At 50.2% G+C, this 24,442-nt stretch overlaps 1 protein-coding gene across 5 annotated transcripts in view; it reads right to left on the bottom strand.

The window, feature by feature from the left end:
* Positions 1 to 24,442, bottom strand: part of ABR (ABR activator of RhoGEF and GTPase) — a 131,224-nt gene that overhangs the window by 55,177 nt on the left and 51,605 nt on the right. For 3 of the 5 annotated variants that reach the window (XM_077311828.1, XM_077311830.1, XM_077311829.1), the window contains exons 3-6: positions 14,320 to 14,424; positions 9,780 to 9,965; positions 6,263 to 6,370; positions 3,343 to 3,403 (exon numbers count right to left, since the gene is read on the bottom strand). In XM_077311828.1, the coding sequence (XP_077167943.1) occupies positions 3,343 to 3,403; positions 6,263 to 6,370; positions 9,780 to 9,965; positions 14,320 to 14,424 (460 nt within the window). Of the gene's footprint in view, positions 1 to 2,949; positions 3,092 to 3,342; positions 3,404 to 6,262; positions 6,371 to 9,779; positions 9,966 to 14,319; positions 14,425 to 19,052; positions 19,684 to 24,442 lie in introns of those variants that run through there. The other 2 variants (XM_077311831.1, XM_077311832.1) reach the window with 2 other exon arrangements.

Here is a 24,442-nt window from a genome sequence, read left to right as displayed (position 1 = left end):
GTGGGGGGCAACTGAATTTGTTCTGTGAAAAATTCCATGTGGTAAAGGGCTGCTGGCCACCCCTCCTTTTCCCCCGCCTTGCCCCACAAATACTGCCAGACACTTTTCTGACTGTCTCATTCGTATCCTGGAATTGGGATGGGAAGAAGAGAACTTGAAATGCCTGAGCACAGAAAGGCAAGGCAGAGGAGAGGGGCAGCCTCAACTCCCTTTCCCCCTCCCCTGCTTTAGAGACATGGGAGGCGAAATGCCATAAGAGCAAAGATGGCTGCCCTCTCGGTCCTTCTCACTGTAAACCAACAGGTCACAATAGCTGTGCAACGGGGCCCACCAGAGGCAAGGTTAGGGGTCTCAACCTATGTTGGAAACTCTTCAGGCATGCAGAAAAGATGACTTTGGGAAGTAACCAAACGGGAGAAGCCGGTCCGATGAGGACTGAGCATGTTCCCCGAGGCACAGATCAGCAACAGCACCTCAGAATCAGTGAACAAGTATGAAGGAACCTTCTGCCTCACTGAGCCCCATACAGAATCCTGGGTGGGGTGGGGGGTGTCCCATTTTTCTCCCCTTCCCATTATTCCTCATGAGACCCCAGCTTGTCATGTCTAAGGCGATACATTCCACCTTTTTTAAAACCCTCTCAGGCTACAGGCCCATTTCTTCCTCAGTACCCAGACAGGGTTGCCAGCTCTGGGTTGGGGAAAACCAGGGGAGTTTGGGGGTGGAGCCTGTAGAGAGCGGGGTATGGGGAGGAGAGGGACTTCAGAGGGTATAATGTCATACACCCCACCTTCTAAGTAGCTATTTTCTCCAGGGGGATTTATCTGTTTTGGCAGGAAATGAGCTGTAATTTCAAGGGATCCCCAGGTCCCGGCTGGAAGTTGGCATCCTTACGCCCAGAGCAGTGTTTCATCTCTGCCTCCCAGACCAGGCCTCAGAGATGGCCTCGGCCCCCTTCCAAAATCACAGAGCGAGGGTCGTAGATGAAAAAGCTTAGCGGTGAATTGGGGAGGGGGGATTTCCAATATTCTATCAACCGTTTTGTCGGTGTTTCTTTAAATCCAGCTTAACCAACGAGAAAAAATGGGAGATTTTCATGTTTTCGGTGGGAACTGGGGAAACCTCCTCAGACTTCATACTGAAGTCAGATTTGGTTCTACCTAACCTTATTCATTTTTTTTGGGGGGGGGGTACAGGAAAAATATTCTCTCAATAGAGGAACCAGCTGCTTAAAGGGTTACAGCAGATAAGCTACTGCTTGGTAAATTGTTCTTTTCAATAGTCTCTCCAAAGTCTCCCCCCCCCCTTGGTTGGGAATACTCATTCCTGGAAATAACCCATCACCCATTCAAGATGGCACCCAAAAATCAATAAAGGGCCCTTTGTGATGTGTAAAAAAGAAACATGGCACACTAAATAATTGACTGTTTGCTGTCTGTTAACTATTCCAAGCTCAGGACTTGGGGTGGGCAGTCCCCCTGAGCAGTCCCCCCTGCGTGTGTGTGATCCTTGACTCTTAACCAGATATTCCCCTCCCCACGCTTCCCCAAATAGAAACAGGAACAGGCTTACTCTCATTCTGACCATGGCAGAAAAAATAAATAAGGAAATTCACGGCACCCACCTCCTCCCACAGCACCACACGCAACGGCTGACCCATCCAGCATGGGAAGCCACTTTTGATTGCTATAGCCCTCCTTTCTCCCCACCCACCAAACCCACCAAAGTTGCAAGGAAGGTACAGAAAGGGGGTCCACATCCTGGCCACAAGCCCCCCACCCCGAATGAATGTCTCCAGTGTAAGCCTCATCACTGGAGTGCCCTGAAATGGGGCTCGGAGAAGTTGGCGAGGGGCCAGCCCCACTCATCTTTCCTTCTTAGGGGCCCTAAGATGTCTTACTGCCCAAGACCAAAGATCCAAATTGCAGTCTCCAGCAGAGGCAAAATAAATACAAAAGCAGCTAAATTACTGGCAATTTGACAGCCTTGATTCTGACACCTCAGGAGCCCCCCCCCCATGTCACCTCATGAGGTGACAGCCAAGGGAAGCGAGGCAGGATTAACACCTCCCCATGCCGAAAAACCCCACAAGTAGGGGTGGCTGTGCCTCAAAGAGGATACCCTGCCAGGCAGGAGCAGATACGGCTGACGTCATGGCCTGGCCTCTCCCACCTTGTCCGGCAGCAGCTATTAGGCCGTCTTCTCCGGCTCCTGACATTGTCATGGTTACGGAACCCGGAGGGGGGGGACATCCCTCACAACCAAACACCTGAGGTGACAAGAGCAGGGGGAGATGCCGACACCCCTGGCCAAAGAAACTCAATAAGGCTGGGGGGGGGAGGAGGACCGCGAGAACAAACAGAGGGCCAGCCCCACGCCCCCTTTCTCACTGACTGCAAACTGGAATCGAAGGCGTGCCTCCCTCTCGGAGTGTACGTTCCCCAAAAGACCGTAAAAGCACCTGGGCGCACAAGGTGGCAAGCAAAAAACTTCCGCTCGAGCAGGGAGCAGGCGGAACATGGCAAGTGCAGCGTTGACCCCCATCCGCTCCCCCAAACCTGCTTGCAAGCTACCCCGACCCATCCCTCGGCAGCTCTAGAGGCTCCCAACGAGGTCGACCCTTTGTCCCCCACTCCCCTCACCCAGATAGCTTCAAATGACACCCAAACCGAGCCCTGAGAAAACCCAGCGCTGGGACGGGCAGGAACAAAGAAATTCCCAAGTTCCGTCTCCAGAGCCAAGCATGACCAAAGGAGGAAACCCTTTGGAGCCGTTCAGAGACGAGGGTTTGCCCCTCAAGCTTCTCTGGGTCACCATGGAGGAGCCAGAATCTCCACCCAACCATCCCAACGTGTCAGAGAGGAGAGCCCCGATACCCCGGCTTCTCTGACAAAGAAACACCCCGCCGACTAAGGAATAGGAGGCTGCACGCCCGCACAATCCCCCCACCGTAGGTGCAGTTACAGCAGAAACGGACGATGAGCAGGATCTCCATGGTGGTCCCTTCTCAGCCTGGTTCCTGCTCCCAGCCCCATCGGCGGTCCAGGAAAGAGCGGTGGCTGCCGGTGAGATCGACAAAGGCAGCCGGTGGCGGAGAGGGTGGGGGGAGGGAAGGGGGCGTGAGAGCTGTCAGACGCCGCCAGCATCCTAAAGAGGTACAGCCCCCTCCTCACCTCTCCTCTCCCCTCCCCTCCCGGAACCACATAAAAGGCGGAGGCTCTGATCCATAATTCATGGGTTCAGGTCGTTGGGGAAATGGGGAGGGGGGAGAGACAGACAAAGGCTTCCCGCACACACCATCTACACACTCGTGCGCACACCCTTACGGAGGAGAATCAATACCTTCCATGGTGACGGAGGTGTGGCTCTCTTTGGAATCTTTGGGGCCCCTCACCTTCAGCTCCTGCCAAAGGGAAAGGTCAGTGTGTGTTAACAGGATGCATAAAGGGCTTGCGTTTCCGGGATCGGGGATGTTTGGATGTATTTGTGTATGTTGTCTTTCCAAAAAATTCTGAAGGAACTAAACCCTGTATTTGTACTCGGGTCGAAACAAAGAACCTTCCGCCCCCTATCTCTGAGAATGGGTGTAGAGCAGGGGTAGTCAACCTGTTTGCTGGCAGGGGCTCATGGGAATTGTAGTCCATGAACATCTGGAGGACCACAGGTTGACTACCCATGGTGTAGAGCATGCCTTCTGCCCCTTCTTGCCCACTTCTCACACATCTGCAACTGAAACATCCACAATCTGGGCTCTAAACAAGGACATGCTGGTGATCAAAGAGCCAGGGTGGCTGCCCCAACCTTGCTCAACCTGGCGCACAGGGGCAGAGAACAGAATGGATTTCAGGTGAGGACCTCTTGCTGAAAGTAGCAGGACTCCCACAATTCTGAACATGCGTACACAAACCCTGACACAGCCTGGAATTTGATGGTATTTGATGGTGTTTCCTCTCTCTCCTCAAAAGCATCACAGTTGTCTTACAGGATTGGACTCGCCTAAACAGACAATCCTCAATGGACACCCACCCACCCTGGTGCCTTTCTGTTTGCTCCCAGCATTTAGAAATCGAGGACAGACTGCCTCTCAGCATGGAAGTTCCATTTTACCCACCATCGGTAACAGACATTGGGACCTAATGTATTTGTCTAGTTTGAAAAACTTCAAAAGTGATCCACTCACGCACCCCACCCTGCCCATTTCTATCCACAGTCTTCTCACTGCCCAGTTGGTGAACTAAGTCTGAGTCCAGGGGCACCTTGAAGATCAACAAAATTTAATTCTGGGGATAAGCTGCGGATATGCAGGCGCAGTTCTTCAGATGCACACGACCGCTTATCCCCAGAATGAAACTTTGTTGGCCTTAAAGGTGCCCCTGGACCCAAACTTTGTTCTGCTGCCTCAGACCAATATGGTTCCCCACCTGAATCTAGTTTAAAGATGTGTGCATGCACAGAAAAGCTTATCCACAGAATTAAACTTTGTTCATCTTAAAGGTGCCACTGGACTAAAAGGTCTATTGTTTCACACCAGCATTCCGTCTAGCACTGTATGGTGCACATTATATTCTTTCAATTATTCATCTTTGGCAGTGATTCTCAACCTTCCTAATGTCATGACCCTTTAATACAGTTCCTCATGTTGTGGTGACCCCCAACCATAAAATTGTGCAAGGGCTCTTTCACAGAAATTAAACCGAATCTGAATGGCATGAAGATCCATTGTTCATGATTGTCTATAAATTGGTTCCCCCCCCCCCCCCGGGGTTTCTCAATTCAGTTCTGCCTCTTGTCCCACCATGCCGATCTCACTCTTTTCCACCTGCAGGAGGAGCGGCAACAGTGATGCCCCCCCCAAGCTGCTTGCCCTGCCACAACCCCTATGAAAGGGTTGTTTGACCCCCCAAAGAGGTCCCGACCCCCAGATTGAGAACCACTGATCTATGGGCTTTGCCTATGTTTTAACATTTTAACTTTAGGAGTTCCATACAATAAATGTTAACACAATGTTATACTTTGGGGACACCTAACCTTTTAGGTCCTAACTACTAGTTGGTTAGGTTTGTTGCTTTTTGGTTTTTTTGGTAGCGCTATCTCTCCCTTTTTGGTCTTAACTGGACTCGAACTTTGTTCTGGTTCTTCAGACCAACGTGTTTGCCCTAAATTGACCTTGTGAACAAATCACAAGATCTTGGAAATGTTACAACCTTGGAAGCAGAATAAAATTGTCTATAGGCACGTCCTAGAGGAGATCAGCCCTGACTGCTCCTTAGAAGGCCAGATCCTAAAGATGAAACTCAAATACTTTGGCCACCTCATGAGAAGGAAAGACTCCCTGGAGAAGAGCCTAATGCTGGGAGCGATGGAGGGCACTTGGCAATCCTTGGATCTCAGAAGCAAAGCAGTGCTGACCAAGGCTAGTATCTGGATGGGAGACCTGCAGGGATTTGGGTGGGAGTTCCCCCGAGGAACACCAGGGGTCAGGGCACAGAGATAGGAAATGGCAAAACCACCTCTGAACATCCCTTGTCTGGCTGCCAGACAGTCCTTCAGATCTCAAAAGCTAAGCAGGGCTGTATTTGGTTGGACCTCCAATTCTCGGATCTCCTGGGTATGCTACATACATGCCATACAATAAATAAATAATGATAAATAAATAATCCTGTAAAATGTCCCATGTTTCTAATAAGCCCCAGGGCTTCATGCAAATAGGTGGCCAGACAAGGTTGTTATTAAGCATGGGGACATCCTGCTGCTGACACCATGAAGCCCCTGGGGAGAAGGAGGGGACAGCATGGCAGAATGGTTAAACCTGTCTCATCAGATCTGGGAAATCTGGGTCCAGTCACCCACTCTCAGCCTAACCTACCCCACAGGGCAGTTGTGAGGGTTAACGGGAGGAGAGGAGAGTGACCTAAGCCGCTCTGGGGAGAAAGGGACAATATAAATAAACATGACAAAGAGGAAGAGAAGAAAAAAGAGCTGCTTTTTATACCATGTTTTAACTACCTGAAGAAGCCCCAAAACAGCTTGCAAACACCTTTCCCTTCCTCTCCCTGCAGAGAGCTCTAAGAGAACTGTGACCAGTCCAAGGTCACCCAGCTGGCAGCATGTGGAGGAGGAATAGGGAATCAAACCCAGTTCTTAGAGGCCACTGTTCTTAACCACAAGATTAGAGGCCACTGTTCTTAACTACAAGTCCAAGCTGAGGAGCAAGCACAATGAACAATGGTCATGGGGGGAAACCAACAGAAATCATTCGCACCTCTGAGATCTTCTGGAACTGATTGTTGCTTTGGCTGCACTTCTCTGCTGTCTCGAGGGCGGTTTTGTAGTTGTCCACAAACGCCTTGTAGACTCCCAACTGGCTAGCCTGTTGATGGGAAGAGAGGGAACCAGTATTTGCAAAAGCGGTAACTCAATTTATTTGCTTACAGCGGTAGTCAAACTGCGGCCCTCCAGATGTCCATGAACTGCAATTCCCATGAGCCCCTACAATTCTCCTTCCCCTCCAGCTGGTAGGGGCTCGTGGGAACTGTAGTCCAGACACATCTGGAGGGCCGCAGTTTGACTACCCCTGCTTAAATCATACGAGGCATACAAAAAATGGGATTTAAAAAAAAATTACAAACATTACAAAAAATTACAAAATTACAAGTTATTCGTCATTCTAACCACCCACAGCATCCCCTTCGAAGATTTCTGTCACGCACCAGCCTAAAAGCAATAGGCGATCACAGAAATAGCCCTGCAGGATCAGACCAAGGTGTGGTCAGCATGCTGCTTACAACGGTGTCTGGTGATACCTTCCAGAAGAGCTACAAGCACAGAGGCAAAAATCTCCCCACTGTTGCCTCCCAGCACCTGGCGCTTTGAGGTACACTGCCTCTGAACATGGAAGTTCTAATTTGGCTATCGTGACTAGCAGCCATTGATGGATCTCCCTTGCTCCGTGGAATTGGTCTAATCCCCTTTTAAAGTCATTTACGCTAGCGGTCATCGCCGCATAGTAGCCCCTTTGTCCGTCCTGAATTTATGGGCCTACCGACTTCACTGAATTCTCCAATTTTTAATGGTATAAACCTGTAGCGCATTCATCACATTCTAAAACAAACCCTTGCCCTAATCAGTATGGTATAGTGGTTAGAGCAGCCTTTCTCAATTTTTTTAAATCACTGAGAAACCTCTGAAACATTCCTCAGGCTTTGAGAAGCCCCAGAAGTGGCACAATTATGCAGAATAGGGTTGGGAAGCAGAGCTGTGGACACGCCCACCTGAAACCCCTCCCCTTCCCACCCTCTCCAGGCCCATCAGTGGCCATTTTGGGAGGGTCTATCACCCAATATATCAGGATATTTTAAAATATTTTTTTTAATGTGAAGAATTAATTAACTCCCACCCATTCAGGAAATCCTTCCATAACCGCCCAAGAACCCTGGTTGAGAAAGCCTGGGTTAGCGGGAGACCCACATTCAAATCCCCACTCCGCCATGGAAGTTCACTGGGCAGCCATGGGCCAATCACACCCTCTCAGCAAAACCGACCTTCACAGGGTTGTTGTGAGGATAAAATGCAGGAGAAGAGACGGATTTAAGCCACTCTGGGTCCCCATTTAGGAGAAACCGGGATATAGATGAATGAAAAAAATGATCTCTTTGGCCTTTCCCCCATAGGAAAGATGCTAAAAACACACTCAACACTTGGGATGATCTGCGGCCCTCCAGATGTCCATGGACTACAATTCCCAGGAGCCCCTGCCAGCGAATACCCTTGATCTTGCACTAGGATTCCAACGTTTTTGGACACTCTCTCTGCATTCTGCATTTTCTTAATCCAGCAATGTGACATTCAGGAAGGAGTAGCAGACCGGAGGCACGAATGCCCCAGGAGGAGACCTTTGGAGGGGTCATTCTGTACCACAGCTTTGTGGCCCCAAGATACAAGGCTGGGGGAAGCCTGTTGTACCACAGGTCCCCTGCCAAGAATCGACAGAGAGACCCAGGTGAAAGTGTCCACCTGGGTCTCTCTGTCGATTCTTGGCAGGGGACCTGTGGTACAACAGGCTTCCCCCAGCCTTGTATCTTGGGGCCACAAAGTGTCCACCCTGGCACTTTGTTTCTCTGTGTTTTATTCAACTGAGAACACTGTCCGTCCAAGAGAACAGCCACCTTTATGCGCTTTCCCCACCCGAGTGTCCCATTTGACTGTATAAACAGAGAACAAGCTATGGGAGGAGAGAAGCGAGGGGGCAGCCTACGTGCCCAACAGAAGCAACCTTACCCTGATGCAGCACGGGAGATTAGGCATCACTGCAGCAAGCTATCTGGCCAATCAGAGAGCACAGTGCTTACACTGGCCCCAAGCATACAGGAGGCATAACCACGGCTCGCTTTAGAATCATACAGTTGGAAGGGGCCAGGCAGGCCATCTAGACCAACCCCCTGCTCAATGCTGGATCAGCCTCAAGCATCCACAGAATCATAGAGTTGGAAGGGGCCAGGCAGGCCATCTAGACCAACTCCCTGCTCAATGCTCAATGCTGGATCAGCCTCAAGCATCCAGGAGAAGTCTCTGTCCAGCTGCTGCTTAGAATCATAGATCTGGAAGGGGCCAGACAGTCCATCTAGTCCCACCCCCTGCTCAATGCAGGATCAGCCTAAAGCATCCAGGATAGGTATCTGTCCAGCCACTAATTAGAACCATAGAGCTGGAAGGGGCCAGACAGTCCATCTAGTCCCACCCCCTGCTCAATGCAGGATCAGCCTAAAGCATCCAGGATAGGTATCTGTCCAGCCACTAATTAGAATCATAGAGTCATAGAGCTGGAAGGGGCCAGAAAGGCCATCTAGTCCAACCCCCTGCTGCTTGAAGACCGCGAGTGAGGGGGAGCTCCCCACCTCCTGATTCACAGTCAGGTGTCATGCCTGAAGTGGGTTTGTCAACTGGGGTTTGTGTGAGTACATGCAATGGAACAGACTAGGGAGGAGGCAATTCTCTTTCCCCTCCAGAAACTCTGCTTACAAAGCGACCAGCCAGTGCTAAAGATGATGATGATGATGATGATGATGATGATGATGATGATGATAAAAACAAATTTATTTTTATATTCCATTCTTCTTGGTTGACTCAAGGCTGATAACAACAGATAAAAACAATGCGGATACTAATTAACAATTAGATTAATTAGGTCAGCTTTTTCATGATGTTATTCCTAGACTCAGCCATAGGCTTGGTGGAAGAGCTCTGTCATACAGGCCCTCTGGAATCGCTGAAGGTCCTGGAAGGCCCCTCTGTGGTGTAGTGGTTAAAGAGTGGCAAACTCTACCTTGGACCAGTCACAGTTCTCTAAGAGCTGTTTTCACATAGCAGTTCTCTTAGAGCTCTCTTGGCCCTACCTACCTCATAGGGTTTTTGGTGTGGAGGGAGAAAAGAAAGGGTATTTGTATTTTGGGACTCCTCTGCATAGTGAAACGTAGGGTATAAAAAACCAGCTCTTCTTCTTCTCCATGGAGCTGGGCTTAACTTGACAAGCTAAACTGTGGTCTGGGCTAGCACCCAAAGAACAGAGAATCAAGGACCAGTTACATGAAGCTGCCATATACTGAATCAGACCACTGGCCCATCAAGTAAGTATTGTTTACTCTGGTTGACAGCAGCTCTCCAGGGTCCCATCTGTTTTACCTGGAAATGCCAGGAATCGAACCAGGGACCTTCTGCGTGCCAAGCAGATGTGCTACCCACTGAGCCACAGCCCCTCCTCGGACAAGGCAACCCCCGCTTACCAGCTTCTGGAAGAGGTGACCCAGGCTGACGCTGCTGTCCCAATTCTGGACCTTAGGGTAAAGGCTGTCATAGAACTCCTTGTGGATTTCGAACAGATCCTGGATCTTATAGAAGATGGTCTCGATCTGCTGGGTGGTGAGGACCGGCTGGGAGGTGGTGGCAGTAGCCTTCAGCGGTTTCATGGGCTGCAGGGAAAGCAACAGCATCATCGCAAGACCCCAACATCCATGCAACACCCCCACATCCTTGCAACACCCCCACATCCTTGCAATACCCCCACATCCATGCAACACCCCCAAATCCTCGCAATACCCCCACATCCTCGCAATACCCCCACATCCTCGCAATACCCCCACATCCTTGCAATACCCCCACACCCTTGCAATACCCCCACACCCTTGCAATACCCCCACACCCTTGCAAAACAAGGTCACCTGTAGACGCAGCACCCCAAGTCACCTGCAGCATGACAACAGCTGGGAAACGGGATGCTCCTCCTATTGCCAGAGATTTTGGGGGTATATATTTTACTATTGCAATAATTCATCTGCCTGGCTGGGCAGCAGTGGTTGGGGGAGGCAGGGCACTTTGGACTTTTATTGTGTTTTCAATATGGCATCGTGTTCTTACTGCTGTAAAGCGCCTTGAGCCCGCTTGCGTGGAGGGGTGGCATAAAAATCAAATGATAACTAAATAAATATAAATAAAATCAGAACTGAGGCTTGATTTTGAATGATCACTTTTGTTGTCAACCGCCCTGAGCCTGCTTGTGAGGAGGGAGTGATGAAGAAGTAAAATTATAAATTAAATTAAATGTGCCTGGAGGGAAAGCCTTGATTTGGCACAGCAGAGTTGTCAACCGGCTCCCTCTGAAAGCCAGCATGGTGTAATGGTTAAGAGCAGTGGCCTCTAATCTGGAGAACTGGGTTTGATTCCCCCCTCCTCCACAGGCAGCCAGTTGGATAACCCTCAACTAGTCACAGTCCTGTTAGAGCTGTTATCACACAGCAGCTCTCTTACACCTCTCAGCCTCACAGGGTGCCTCACATCTATTGTAGGGAGAGGGGCAGGCAATTGTAAGCCCTTTTGAGAGACATGACACCTGCTGGGTGATCCTGAGCCAGTTCCAGTTCTCTCAGAGCTCTCTCAGCCCGACTTCCCTCACAGGGTTCCAGTTGTGGGGAGAGGAAGGGTTGGTGATTGTAAGCTGCTGTGAGACTCCTTTGGGTAGTAAAAAGTGGGGTACTAAAAATCAGCTCTACTTTTTCTTCTTAGCCCAGCCTGATCTCCAAGGAGGCGCTGAGACTGCATGATGGTGAAGGTAGTGTGCAGCACTCATGGCATCTTCTGTCAGTCAAAATTGAACTCGTGTGACCAAGGGTGCAGGATGCTCTTATGCGCCCTTCGGGGCAGGCTGCCGTCGATGCTGAGTCCCTTCTGAGCTCCTGTTTTCCTCAGCTCACTGGGGCGTAAGGCATCTCTTCATGTAACTGGTCCCAACCTCAATCAATCCAGCAACTGCTTTGGGACAGATTTGTGTGGGGCCCATGCTGCAACATCAAACCACACTTTCCCACAGCTCCCCTAAATCCCTCTGCAGGAGACAGGAGGAGAACCTCACCCCCATCCAGATTTTAGCCAGCCCTTGAGTCCGGTTGGTAGGCCCATCTTTGAGAAGGGGAACATCCAGGAACAGGCTGTCAACCAGCAGAACTTTGACCTTCTCTCCAAAAAGAGTTGAAGGGAAGCTGCCAATTGAAGGTGTGAACTGGTTGCAGTGGGGGACAGGGGATGGGAGTAATGCAATTGAAACACTCCTGGCCTGCCTCTAATCCAGGCTTTCTCAACCAGGGTTTCTTGACAGCCCTGGAAGGGTTTCCTGAATGGGTGGGAGTTAATAATTTCTTACAAAGATTTTGAATTTTTTAAAATATTTAATTGAATGATATGACCGTATGTGGTCATGTTGACCGGCCTTCCCATCCCAGAATGGCCAATGATGGGCATGGAGGGGGTAGGAAGGGGCGGGGCCCTGGACGGGCATGTCCACAGCTCTACTTCCCAACCATATTCTGAACCATTGCACCACTTCTGCGGTTTCTCGGTGGCCTTCAACAAGCTGCTTACTCTGAGCTTCACTGTCACTCTGCAATATAAGGATAATTCTGTCTTATCCCTTGCAGGACAGTTGTAAGCATTCTGGGTAGTCCTTGAAATTACGATACAGATGCAAAACGTGTGTGTGTGTGTGTGTTAAGTGCTTGCAAAGTTCCACACTGCGCCGCCAAACTGGAGGAATCACATGTGGTTGTTACACAAGCCATGCTAGCTGTAGAGCCGGCTCTGGCTTGGGTGCCAGAGCAGAAAAGAGGAAGCTGGCGCTATAAATACGCTACAAAACGGGACGCTTCCAGCATGAGATCAGAGCTGCCCCCTGTCTGTTCAAGGAACTCGTAGGATTCACTGCCACGAGCTGTGGTGAGATTTGCTAGCATGCAGGGCTTACTAAAAGAGTGAGACAAAAATGAGTGGCACCAAAAGGTAAGGTGTCTAAATGGAACATCCATGTTCAGGGGCAGTATGCCTCCACATGCAGAACCTCCCTTTTCAGAAGCAGTAAACCTCTGAAGCCAGGAAGCAGGGGAGGGCCGTGGCCTCTATGACCCTGTTTGCTGGGCTTCCAGGGGAAAAGTTTGGCCATCGTGGGAAACAGTGATGGTCCAGATCAGCCTTTTTCAACCTTCTGACTGCGGAGGAACCCATGAAATATTTTTCAGGCTGTGAGGAACCCCTTCAGAGGAGATGCGGGAGGCAATCAATCCATCCTTTACCATTTCCATTGTGGAGAAAGAGGGGAAGGGGGCTCCAGTGACATCTAGTCATTCTGCAGAAGGCAGCTTGACCCCTGAGGAGCTCTTCAGTAACCTTAGGGTTCCCCAAAACCCTGATTGGGATCCCTGGTTTAGATGGACCACTGGTCCAATCTAGTCGGGCTCTCATTTTTACATTCCACCAACCTTAAGGCCCTTAGGAGAAAGCTGGCTGTGAATGTCCCAGGGACTCTTGGGTGGCCACTGTCCCGAGCAGAATGCAGAATTAAGGACATAATGTTAGGTCTATCAAGGGCTATCAGCCAAGAGCACTAAAAACTGAACCTCCGTGGTCAGAAGCAATGTATCTTAGGAGGCCAGATGCAGGGATGAGCGAACAGGGGACAGAGCATGGGTAGTCAAACTGCGCCTCCAGATGTCCATGGACTACAATTCCCATGAGCCCCTGCCAGCGAATGCATGGGGATTGTAGAATCATGGGGATTGTAGTCCATGGACATCTGGAGGGCCGCAGTTTGACTATCCCCGGGACAGAGCCTGAGCAGAGTCTCTTTCCAGAAAGCACATGGCAGGCACTAGACCGAGCTTTCGTCCAGTCCAGCAAAACCAGTTCTCCATTGGTCTCTCTGACTTTCTTCCTGCTGCTACAGACTTTTATAAATGGTGGCTTAACCGCAGGGAGGTTTTGTTCTATGTCCCTCTGCCCACAATGGCAGTGGGGTCTTTGGGGGTCATCCACACATCATCCTGCATCTGATCTCTTTCTTGGCCTCACCTGCTTAAACTACATTCTCTCCCCCCCCCACACCCAATGTTCACTTTGGAACAATCTTTCTTGAAAGTTTGTGCTTCAAGTGGGTCTAGGGAGCACAGGATGAGAAAGTAATTGTTTCTGCACCTCTCTAACAGCTTCCGGCACCCATATAGCTACGTTGTGGGTTCTTTTAATTAGCAGAAGGTATATTGCTATAATCTGCACTACACTCTAGCAATATGCCTATAGAAATTAACACATATGTATTAATGCCTCTGTGGATTCCGTGGACAGCAATAGTCACAAGCAAGGGAATACTGCCTGGTAGGCAAAATCATGCAACTCTGGCTCATTTACTTTGGCCATCTCATGCGATCCAACTTAGTGGAGAAAGCAATTATGCTTGGATTGGTCAGTGGTAAAAGGAAACCAGGCCGACAAAGAACACGGTGGTTAGATAAGATAAAAATGGACACAGGCCAGAACATTACACAACTAAAGGAAGCAATGCAAGATCGAAAATCGTGGCTGCAGTTGTGCCACAGGATTGCCAAGAGTCAGATGCGACTGAATGGCAGTGAAGGGGGAGAAATTGGGAGTGCCAAGGGAAATGGAGGCAAAAAGAGAAGATTCCCATTGGTGGAGGTATTTTTATTGTGACTTTTACCCTCACAACAACCCTGCCAGGTAGGCTGGGCAGAAAATATGCATTTGGATCAAAGTCACCCCAGAAACGGCCCTGGCAGAAAGAGAACTGAACCAGTATTGTCCTAATCTGACCTTTATCTGTAGCACCACACAGGCAGTCTCCTGCTCCCCCTTCCATTCTCCGATACCACTCCCGATAACCAAATTACAACCACATCATCAACAACCACCCACCCACACAGCACCATTAGCAACACACAGGGGTGAGCCACATGGTTCTGCCCCTAACCGCTGGTCTCTACTCACCAGCAACAGGGCCTCCAGCTGATTTATATAGATCTCCTCGCTGGCCAAGAAATCCGAAAGCACCAATTTGCGCATCTCCAGGCTTCTACCAGAATCGCGCTCACCCTGCAAGGAAGAAGAGAACCATAAACAAAGGGTCTGGGACACAGCCAAGGGACTCAGCCCCCCCACCCCCACCCCCAGCGAGAACAGGCCGACGGGGCTGTTTCCATTCCTGGCTGATTTTGCAAACTGAAGCTCTTGTTGCTCTTGGGATACCTCATGCCCTTTCTAGACAACAACTCAAAACTGACAGCAGAAAAATTGTGCCTTTTGATGGGGGGAAATTAGCACAGAGAAAGGAAAAATAAAAGCCTCCTGGGTTTGATTCTCAGCAGGGAGAAGCAGGGGATATTCAAATGGAGCAGAACGGCTTTTGAAATTTATTCTCATCCCTGCCCTCCAGGAAGCCACAGAGGCAGGATGCGAATGAAGGCTGAGCGGGATCAAAGCCACAATTTTATCCAAAAATCCCATTTCTCAAGATGATACTGGCTGCAGAAGAGGAATAAGACAGCTACCAGAACTTCCATTTTTACTCTGATGGTGGACTTTTACGAGTCACGCTCTTCAACATCCAAATGTGATTTTTTTCCACCTCTTTTTGCCTCTGGAGATGGCTGTCAAAAGCCTGAACATTTTGCCCAGTTTAATTGTTGCAATTTCTACAAGGTTTTACATGCAACATTTTTACAGTCTAACACAGCTATTGCAAAATTTATTTATGTATGAGGCTTACAGACCGGCCTTCCCGACAGACGGGCTCTGGGTGGTTCACAAAAATCCTCAAATTCAAACATCCGTGGGACAGCTAAGCCTCACATTAAAAATGTGTAAATCTGGTGGGGAAAATTCCACGTGAGGAAGAAGAAAATGGTGTGTGTCTATTTCCGGCAGCAACTGTGAGATGGGGGATTTTTTAGTCAAACCAGCAGGGCCGTGAAAATCATCCAATTGACAAGCTCCCTTTCTTGGATGCAGAGTTATCATCAAGCATTCAGCAATTTTGTATTCCTGGTATGGGCACCTCGGATGACACCTGTCATAACAAAGTGGGCACTGTGGCAGAGCATCTGCTTGGCATGCAAAAGGTCCCAGGTTCAGTCCTCGGCATCTCCAGTTAAAAGGATCAAGCAGAAGGTGACATGAAAGACCTCAGCCTGAAACTCCAGAGAGCCATGGAGAGGGACTGTGGCTCAGTGGTACAGCCTCTGCTAGGGATGCAAAAGGTCCCAGGTTCAGTCCCCAGCATCTCCAGTTAAAGGATCAAGCAGAAGGTGACATGAAAGACCTCAGCCTGAAACTCCAGAGGGCCATGGAGAGGGACTGTGGCTCAGTGGTACAGCCTCTGCTAGGGACGCAGAAGGTCCCAGGTTCAGTCCCTGGCATCTGCAATAAAAAGGACCAGGTTGTAAGTGATGTGCAAGACCTTTGCCTGAAGAGTTGCTGCCAGTCTGAGTAGAAGATATGGACTTGAAAGGACCAATGGCTGGACTCAGTGGAAAGCAGCTCCAAACCAAGAAGGATCCTCCATCTTTTGTCAAAATAACTACATTAATTGCGGTTGTCTATCCAATGGCAATTTTTTATCATCCAGACGGGTAGCAGCAGCAAAAATGCACAGGGAAGAAGGTAGCCATTGCTTTCCTACAGCTGTTACCCTCACTTGCCAGGGTCATCTATTCCAACCGCCTGCACAATGCAGGAACTCACAACTACCTGCCCACCCACCTGACCCCAACTTGGAACAGCTTATGGCTAAATACAACCAAAGTGACTTAACAGGACAAATGTACACAGAGTACATTTTCTCAACATGGAGTTTATTTTATCCCAACAAGCCTGCAAGGTCAGATAGGCAAAGGGGAGTCACTGGTCCACTGAACTTCAAGACAGGGCTGTGATTCGAACCCAGTTCTCTCCCAAACTGCCTCTGGCATTCTGGCAACAACATTGCTCAAGGTTAAAAGGGGAATGTTTGCATCCTACAAAAAATTGGGGGGGGGGGAGAAAATGCAATTCCTCTGCCATCAAAACATCTTTTTGGATGACCTGCCCATTTCTCTGGAAAAAAAACAAATAAAAATGCTGTCCCCACAAATACAAATCTGAAATAATAAAAAAAAAAAATCAAAATTGTGCACAGAGGAAACAGCGAAAGGCACACAATACTACACATCAACAAACAATGATAATGGGATATTTCAAATGCTTGTACACCTTATTTCAGAAACACCCCCACACATAACAACCCTATAATGTAGATCAGTTTTATCAGAAGAGCACTAGAGCCATCCAGTGTTAATATGTTGGTAATATCTGGCCCAAAAGAAGCGCATCTGGTTGAGCCGGAATCTTTTCAGCCCTGGCTCCAACCCAGTGCAACCAATCTGCCAGCCGAGATGCGGGCACAAAAAAGAACTATCCAAGTTCCATGGGACCTGCGAAAGAGCCGTCCTCAACCAGGTGTATGGTTGAGGCCAGAACATCATGTGGGTCCCCCTCCTTCCCTCTCCAGCATGGATCTGGCGCATGCGCACCAGCCCAGTGTGAAAAGCAAGAAGCAGGCAGTTGTCTTGTCTGCTGAGTGAAACTCATTGAGATTCGAAGCAGGAAGGGCTGCTGGCTAAACTGGAGGATGATTTTGGGGGGAGATTAGAGCCATTCCTAGCTGAGGAGAGCCAGGTCAGGGGGGGGGTGTCTCAGACACAGGGGTGCAACGGCACTACCCTGTCTGGAGTGCTCCTCACCTCCACCCCTCCCCCTTCAAAACCACCCATCCCAACTGAGGCCATTCCTCATCCGGGGCCAAAAACCGCTGCCCTCACCTCCCTTATCACTCTGCCCAAACATAAACTGCAGACTCCTTGGGGCAGGGGGCAGGCCACACAATTAAGGCTCTGCAGCCAGAACAGCTTCTGGAAGGTGTTTGGAGAAACCAGCCTGGCTCACCTTCCCTCCCACGAGGATCAAAGTTCCCTGCCAAACTCCTTGGCACCTCCCCTGCAGCGCCTCAGGCACCCCCACACAGCCAGGCCCCTTTCCCCAGGAACAAGCGTGCCCACACGATGGCTGCCAGCCCAGCCCTGGCACACCCAGCCACAGAGCTGTTTTTTCCACCAGAGGGGGGGGGGGAGACAGGGCAAAGCAGGTCACCAACTGCCCGCGGATGGAGGCCAGTTTGCCCGAGAGAGCGGAGAAAGAAGAGCGGCCGAGACTACGGCTCAAGCAGACCCAGGAGCCCCACTTCAAACACACAATACAGAGAGGACAGGCCTTATTGGACAACAACAGATGGGTAGCTGGTGCCTTGTTATTAACTGCACTCTGTACATGCTCGGGGCTCTCCCTTCACATGTTTCAGGCCAGAACTCTGGCACTGGAAAGATATTAGAACCACAAGTTCTAATCAGGGGTAGTCAAACTGCGGCCCTCCAGATGTCCATGGACTACAATTCCCATGAGCCCCTGCCAGCAAATGCTGGCAGGGGCTCCTGGGAATTGTAGTCCATGGACATCTGGAGGGCCGCAGTTTGACTACCCCTGCCCCAAATCATTGTGTTTTCTGCCTCATAACTCTTGGGGTGGCCATGAGGCACTGCCAAGTAATTGTAGTCTTTGGACATTTTGGAGAGCTACGGTTTGGTTTTCACCCCACCTTTCCTTTCCAGAGCACCATGGGGCATCGCTTGTTCTCTTGCCCTTATTTTAACCACACGACAACCCTGTAAGGTAGGGTGAGGCTGAGAAAGGGCAATCGGGCCATGGTGCAGGGGGGGATCTGAACCTGTGTCGCCCAGACGCTACTCTAAACCTGTAACCGTTACACCACACTGGCTTGCTTTGGAGATTTCGCTGCATTCTTCCCCAGCTGCTTTTGTGTGGCAAGAGAGGCAAGGCGGAAGAAATCTCTGCCTCCACCCCTGCGAAAACAAATGCCCTGGAGCGAGCTTCACTTTTCGTTCCTTGTCCAAAGGCACTCTTTACTCCAGGCCAGTCGCCAGCTGCAGAAAGAGGCCCTACCAAGCAAGAAAAGAGCAGGGGGGAGACGACTCCTTCCAAACCTTCCAACAGCTGGGCCTCCACCACCACCACCACCACCACCACAAACTGAAAGAAGGAAGTTGACTGGCAGTGCTTATAACTCAAGACAGGAATCAGCTAGGGATGCCAGCCTCCAGGTGGGACCTGCCAATTCCCCGGTTTTACAGCTCATCCCCAGCCGACAGAGATCAGTTCTCCTGGTGAAAATGGCTGCTTCGGAGGGTGGGCTCCACTGAGGTCCCTCCCTGCCCCAAATCCCTCCCACTCCACCCCCAAAGTCTCCAGGGATTTCCCTACCCAGAGCTGGCAACCCTCGTTCCAGCTCGAAAAGTATCCAACCCCAAGACCCAAGAGTGCTCCTGCACAGCCCCAGAGTGCCCTCCGTCACTGCTGAAGAGCTGTCCGCACTCTTGGATTTCCTACAGAAAGAAGGCAAAACTCTCAAACAAGTGGGCGTCCCCCTGCGCTGTTTTCAGCTCTGGCCAAAGAGCATCCCCGGTGAGTCCCGGGGAACCCTGCCAGGGTGCACCCAAGAAGCCATTCGGCTCCCCGGCCTGGTCTCAAACCAGGGCACGGGCTCCCCCAGGTAGGCCCACCTTTCATCGTGCCCCTTTGCCCTCCGATGGAGGCACCATCCCCCTGGCTCCCACCTTCTCTGCGGCCAGGAAGCCGGACCCCAGGCCGGGGGTGGTGGGCGAGCGGGGCTCCTCGTCGTCCTCATCTTCCAAGACCCGGTCCAGATAGCCGATCGCTTCTTCCTCTTCTCGCATGGCCTGCGGGAGGCCCTGGCCAGGCGCACCTCGGAGGGAGAAGGCCCCTAGAGCGAGGGGGCAGCCGAGCCTGGCACCGCTCTGGGAGCTTGGCACTGCCGCCTGAGAAACGCGGCCATCACTGGGTGCCCTGAGTCCGGATGGGGAAAGCAATTTCCCACCCCCGACGTGCACGCCCCAGCAGCAAGAACAGCAGGCACCGGCGGGAGAGAGAAAGGGAAAGCCCAAGCCGACAAGTTTGGCTTAACCCCTTCGTCGTCAGTGCCCGGCTCCGACTCCGGCTCTTGTCGGCTGGCCTCTGCCTTGCCTAGACAGGAAGCGTCAGCCGTGCCTCTGTAGGTGGGGCAACCCTGGAGGGCCGATCCAGCCAGGAGAGCTGGGGAGGACTCCTTTGAGGAAGCGAAGGGCGGAGAGGGGGAGGAGGAGAAAGAGGAGGAGGAGGAGGAAGCGGTTGCTAGATGCAAAAGGCAGGCAGCAACCTCCAGACGGCAAAGTGGGAGGGAGGCCAGAGGGCATGCAACCCCTGGCACTAAGGGGGGGGGGTGTCTGTTGGTGTGTGGATGCAGACGCTGCCGGATTTCACAGCATCCCCGCTGGCTCGACTTGAACATTTCCGCCTCTTTTGCTCCGGCAAGACTTTGTTTTCCCGTCATTTCCTGATTCTTTTTTCAGCACCGCCCCCTAAATTTAGGACGTTTTTGAGCGCTGTTTTCATGCCTCTGGCACAGAACCCAAAAATTGCCGTACAAGTGCGTCGATTGGGACGGCGGGCTGTGGAAATCGGCAAGGAGCATACTAAGGCAGCCAGGCAGTGTCGAGAGAGGCACGCTTGCAGAACGGGGAGAAACCAAGTTGTTTAGGTGCAGGGTCACGGTTAAAGAGGCAGACCCCAGAGACCCGGGTGCAAATCCCCATGCTATTGGAGAAGCTTGCTAAGTAGCCTTAGTCCAATTGTGCATTCTCAGCCTAACATACTTCGCAGGCTTCTTCTGAGTAAAGGAGAATAATTTAAGCTGTGAATTTAGGCAGACTGTGAGGGGGTGGGCAGAAGGGATTGTGTCTGTGCTTGGCTCTTGTGGCCCTTTCTTGCATGCCCAGGGAAATGCCAATCGCCACTTTGGGATCAGGAGGCGAATTTCTTCCAGGCCAAATTGGCCACGGATTGTGGGTTTTTTGGGGGGAGGGCATCATCTGGGCATGGGATTGGGGTCACTGTGGTGGGCAGGTAGTTGTGAATTTCCTGCATTCTGCAGGGGGTTGGACTAGATGACCCTGGAGGTCCCTTCTAACTCTATGATTCTAAGATGCCTTAAAAGAATGGTGGGGTATAAAAGAATAAATAAAACAAGGAAAAAGAAAAAGGCACATCCTACACACAAATTTTACTCCAGCACACACACCCAAAGTCAATTTAATTCTGTTGGCCTACCCCGCAAGGTTGTTATAAGGACTACAAGAACACTCAGGATGTGTTGCACACTTCAGAAGTTCTGCATTTTTCATTTTTTTAAAAACCCTTTTGAAATGAAAACCAGCCCATGTTGCCAGAAAGTCCACAGGGACACCCCCGAGAATCAAGAGCTCAAATAAAGAACCAGCAGAACAGTGGCAAGTCCCCAGTTCCAATTTCACCTCGGTCACAAACTCACCAGGAGGCTGGAGGCAAGCCACTGTTCTCTTCATATTATCTAAGAATAATACAAGGATAATAAATGCTGACCTGCTTTGCAGGGGGATTGTAATGTTTACTGCAGAGACAGGATTCCAGCAGGACACAAGAACATTAGAAGAGCCTGGGGCATCAGACCAGTGGTCCAACTAGCTGAGCATCTTGTCTCACACAGTGGCCAAGTAGTTCCTCTGGCCAGCCAAGAATAGGGCACAGAGGCCAAAGCCTTCCCCTTGACGTTGCCTCCTGGCTCTGGGATTCAGAGGCTTAGTGCCTTTGAACATGGAGGTTCCCCTTAGTCACCATGGCTAGTCGATAAGGACATAGGAAGAAAGACAAATTCCAATTCTCCATTCTTCAAGCTACACAGAGCTCTTGGTCTATTTAGGGTAGAGTTCTGTGCAACACAGAAACTAGCATTTGCTTTTAACATTAACCCCAAACGAGCATTTTTGTTTTGTTAGAAAAGACATTCTGAATTCTGCTTGCTTCTCCACGACCACACTCAGCAACAATGGCATTTAATGTTCAGAGAGGTTACACCGGCTACAAGGTGAGGTGCGCAAGTATTTGCCAGTCCCAGATAAACACCACCAACGCGGCACAATGCCCCCTCCTCCAAGGGCACCGAGGAATGAAAGGTGATTGTAAACAGCTCCCTATATGTGTGTAAGCACACAAAGCTTCCTTTCATCTGGGGCAGAAAAAGGGAAGCTAGGAGGCCACAACTTTTGCATGGGTCTGCAGCTCTGCCCCGATCCCGAGAAGACTGCACAGGGGAGGGGCAGGGAGGGGAACTGCTCCAGAGATCAGCTTTGGGGGAAGAGGGAAGGACACACAAAGAGCTCTTCCTGTTAGAGGCTGGCTAAGAATAACAGCAGCCCATTCTGATTAACCGAATATAGGCTTAAAATAGACCGTGAGTTTAACTTAGTTTTTTAAAATTCTGTTTCTAAGCGAAGCCAATCTTGGGCTACCAAAAGCAGATTCTGCAAATGCAAAACTTACATTTTAAAAAATTTTCTTATTTTGTGTAATTCGTGCTATTTGAAGTTATTCTAGTTTTATTCAGCAGATCATGGGTTGGGGCCGAGAGCAAGGCAAAGGACTTGGCCATTATCCCTGAAAATTTTATCCAGGTATCTTCTGAAATTTCAGCAGGTTACATACTCAAAAGCATTATCTTCACAAACAACAAAGCCCTAAACCAGGGGTAGTCAAACTGCGGCCCTCCAGATGTCCATGGACTACAATTCCCATGAGCCCCTGCCAGTTTGACTACCCCTGCCCTAAACAGTTTGGGTTCCAATGATGGCACCTTTAAAACCAACAAAATTTAATTCCGGGTCTAAGCATGTGCAGGCGCGCTTCTTCAGAGAGATTCAGGTGGGTAGCCATGCTGGTCTGAAGCAGCAGAACAAAGTTTTAATCCAGGGGCACCTTGAAGACCAACCAAGGTTAACCCAGAGTATACATTTTCATGTACGCAAAACACACAAGCTCTCAAAGAAATGACTTGTGGAAAGGGTGAGAAAAAGGGGACTGGGGACAGAGATAAAGACTCACAGGGAGGGTGGTATAGAAATTAAATTGATGATGATGATGATGATGATGATGAAGGAGGAGGAGGAGGAATCATAGAATCATAGAGCTGGAAGGGGCCATTCAGGCCATCTAGTCCAACCCCCTGCTCAACGCAGGATCAGCCCTAAGCATCCTAAAGCATCCAAGAAAAGTGTGTATCCAACCTTTGCTTGAAGACTGCCAGTAAAGAGGTAGGAGGTAGACAGGAAAATGGTCTGCAGAGGGGCTATGCAAAGAGGGAAGAGGACAAACAAAGCAGCAGAGATAAACACAACAGTGAAGCTGAAAAGTGAGGCAAAAGCACTTGGGATGGGGATCTGACAGCAGACAGGGATGCCAGCCTCGAGTGGGACCTGGGGCAACAGGCAACAGAGATACGTCCCCCTGGAGACAATGGAGACTTTGGAGGAGTACTTAGGAAACCTCACTCCCCACTCTCCCTCCCCAAATACCCAGGAGGTTCCTAACCTGAAACCGGCAACCTTACCCCACCCCGCCTCCCCACACACTGGTGACCCGAAAACTCAGATGGGAGAGGGAGAGGCGTTCTGCAAGGGCTCAGGCCAGCATCTCAGGCCAGCTGCCAAAGTTTTCCAACAAGAAGAACAGGATAGAAAGTGTTAACGCAAACAAACAGGCACTGGAGCTGCTGGCTGGATTAGTCCAAAGAGCAACTGAGAAGGATTGGAGGTTTTAAGACCTGAAAATCCCTTGAGGTATGCAGCCTGTCCTGACACAAACGTGGTTTCTCCCCCCTTCCCAAACCCCCCCCATGCCACTGCTTCCTGTTCCCCAAAGGTCCACCTTCCGATGACAGTATCAGCATTGGGGTGGGAAGAAGAGTGGCCCCCCGCAGAATTTCTAGGGCTGCTACATCTGTGTTGGAAAATGCCGGGAAATTTCGGGGCAGGAGTCTGGGAAAGGTGGGGTTCATAGAGGGGGGAGATCTTGGCAGGGTATGAAGAAGAAGAAGTTCTTATATGCCGCTTTTCTCTACCAAAAGAGTCTCAAAGCGGCTTACAGTCGCCTTCCCTTTCCTCTCCCCACAACAGACACCCTGTGAGGTGGGTGAGGCTGAGAGAGCCCTGATATTATTGCTCAGTCAGAACAGTTTTATCAGTGCCATGGTAAGCCCAAGGTCACCCAGCTGGCTGCATGTGGGGGAGTGCAGAATCGAACCCGGCTCACCAGATTAGAAGTCCGCACTCCTAACCACTACACCAAGCTGGCCGTAGAGTCCACCCTCTAAAGCAGCCATTTTCTCCAGGGGAAATGGTCTGTGTTGTGTGGAGAGAGGTCGTAATGCCGGGAGATCTCCATGCCCCACCTGGAAGCTGGCCACCCCATTAGAAACTAGGAGCTCAGAGCTGGCTTCGCACGGCCAGCTAGGGGGAAGGAAAAAGATGCAGATCTTTCCAGGACTCTGTTCCCTTCTCTTGTCCAGGCAAGGGAGGGAAAACCCTGAACAAATGAGAACCCCAAAGTCACTGATATTCTGCACCAAGCAAGGAGTCTGTAACCACAGTTAATGTTCAACGCAATAAAGATGCATACTACGTATACACCTTGAGCAAATCAAATTTGCATGCCTCCGTTTTTCATAAAACATTCTTATCATTCAGGGGTGGAGTTGAGAGCAATGCATATGCACAGATGCTCCCTCCCTCTGCTCGCCAGAGAGCTTGTTCAGTGACCTGCCCATCTTCTGCGACTTCATGTGCTTTCAAGCCCAACTTTGATTTCTTGAGGGCTAGAAACTTGCTTTGATTTTTTTTTAAACTTCTTAAAAAGACGGAAATGCTGACTTCTCATGACAAACATAGGCTTGCAGAATGTGGCCCTGGGAACTCAAATGGTATTTCAGGGTTTGTACACCTTTAACCAGTGAAGAACTCCATGCTTCATAGAAGAAGAGGAACAGGAAGAGGAAGAAGAAAAGCAAGAGGAGGAGGAGGAAGACTAAGGAGAAGAGTTGTTTTTTTATATCCCACTTTTCTGTACCCAAAGGAGTCTTAAG

Source organism: Paroedura picta, chromosome 15 (genome assembly GCF_049243985.1).
Source record: "Paroedura picta isolate Pp20150507F chromosome 15, Ppicta_v3.0, whole genome shotgun sequence".
In the NCBI taxonomy this organism is placed as follows: Eukaryota; Metazoa; Chordata; class Lepidosauria; order Squamata; family Gekkonidae; genus Paroedura; species Paroedura picta.
This window is presented reverse-complemented; position numbering and strand designations above follow the sequence as displayed.